The sequence below is a fragment of the Camelina sativa genome, unplaced genomic scaffold, assembly GCF_000633955.1.
Source record: "Camelina sativa cultivar DH55 unplaced genomic scaffold, Cs unpScaffold02495, whole genome shotgun sequence".
Lineage (NCBI taxonomy): Eukaryota > Viridiplantae > Streptophyta > Magnoliopsida > Brassicales > Brassicaceae > Camelina > Camelina sativa.
Window position 1 is genome coordinate 1 of NW_010923607.1, and position 1,215 is coordinate 1,215.

The following is a 1,215-nucleotide window of genomic DNA, read 5'->3' on the forward strand; positions in this document are numbered from 1 at the left end:
TTGTAGGCTGGAACCCAATTCTGGGATCAAAAGATGGAGAGTGAGATTGCTGAGGGACGACTTAGCGGTAGCTCATTTGATAGGTGATTGTTTGTCTTGGTGGTGTTCTTTCCCTGTAGAATTGTCTCTCATTCACAACCCTAGTGGTGGCTCAATTTCTCTTAGGTATAGCATGGTACTTTTTGCTGGTATTGCAGCTGAAGCGCTAGTTTATGGTGAGGCTGAGGGTGGGGAGAATGATGAAAATCTTTTCAGGAGCATCTCAGTCCTTCTGGAACCACCGTTGTCAGTTGCTCAGGTCAGGTCTAGTGAATATCATATATCTGCTGTGACCAGTCTACGTGCTTCCACTCTTCTTGCACTAGTGTACAAATTGTTAAGTTTTGTGAATCTGTGCGTTTAATTATACAGATGTCGAATCAAGCCAGGTGGTCTGTTCTACAGTCTTACAATCTGATCAAGTGGCACAAGGCGGCACATAGAGCCGCTGTTGAAGCTCTCCAAGTGGGAAGTCCTCTTAGCATTGTTATTAGAAGGATTGAGGAAGCAATGTCTTCAAGCAGATGACTGAAGCACCAGCATATTGTGTAATTCATACTAATACGGACACCCGATAAAGAGATCATTTGGAACCTATGAGCCCGAAGCAGATAATCTCGAAATAAACCACCTGACTGCAACTGGAGTGGTGAAAAAGGACTTGTATCTTTGGATCCATGTTCATGCAAGTTAAGGTTTTATTCACTAAGGGAGATGTGGAGGCAAGATAGTAGCTCTCTTGCCTTATTCGTCTGTGTTTCAAGGGTTTAAACTTTAAAGGAATCGTAGCCATGCTTTTAATAGCTTAAAATAATTGTAAAGTATCTATCAGTCAGTCACATGAAAGCTGTATATAGTTATGCAACCACTGATGTATCAGTTACTAGCCATTATATGTGGTCTTATGTCCTCTAGTTATGCAACCACTGGTTTTTCTTGAGAAATTTTCAGAACATTATATGATTCACTAATATTGTTTTCTACTGCAGCCGACTTTATAATATCAATGGAAAATGCCCTACAATAAGACAAAAGCAGAGTTGAACCAATCAAAAGAGAAATACGAAAATAAAACCACAGAAAAGTAAGAACAATAGCCCATGCGACAAATGTAGGGAGATTTACATTTGTATCATTTTAGGATCTCTTCCCACAACAGTCAACAAATGCCCTTCT

General features: G+C 40.2%; 1 protein-coding gene across 2 annotated transcripts; it reads left to right on the forward strand.

Moving 5' to 3' along the window:
- Positions 1-9: 9 nt before the first annotated feature.
- LOC104774347 lies at positions 10-977 on the forward strand. 2 transcript variants are annotated; one of them, XM_010498976.2, is made up of 3 exons: positions 10-83; positions 166-298; positions 412-977. In XM_010498976.2, the coding sequence occupies exons 1-3, from the start codon at positions 34-36 to the stop codon at positions 565-567; spliced, it is 339 nt and encodes a 112-aa protein (XP_010497278.1). In that variant the 5' UTR covers positions 10-33; the 3' UTR covers positions 568-977. The 2 variants fall into 2 exon arrangements, with proteins under 2 accessions (XP_010497278.1, XP_010497279.1); XM_010498977.2 differs by having other exon boundaries at positions 11-83; positions 172-298.
- The last annotated feature ends 238 nt before the right edge of the window (positions 978-1,215 follow it).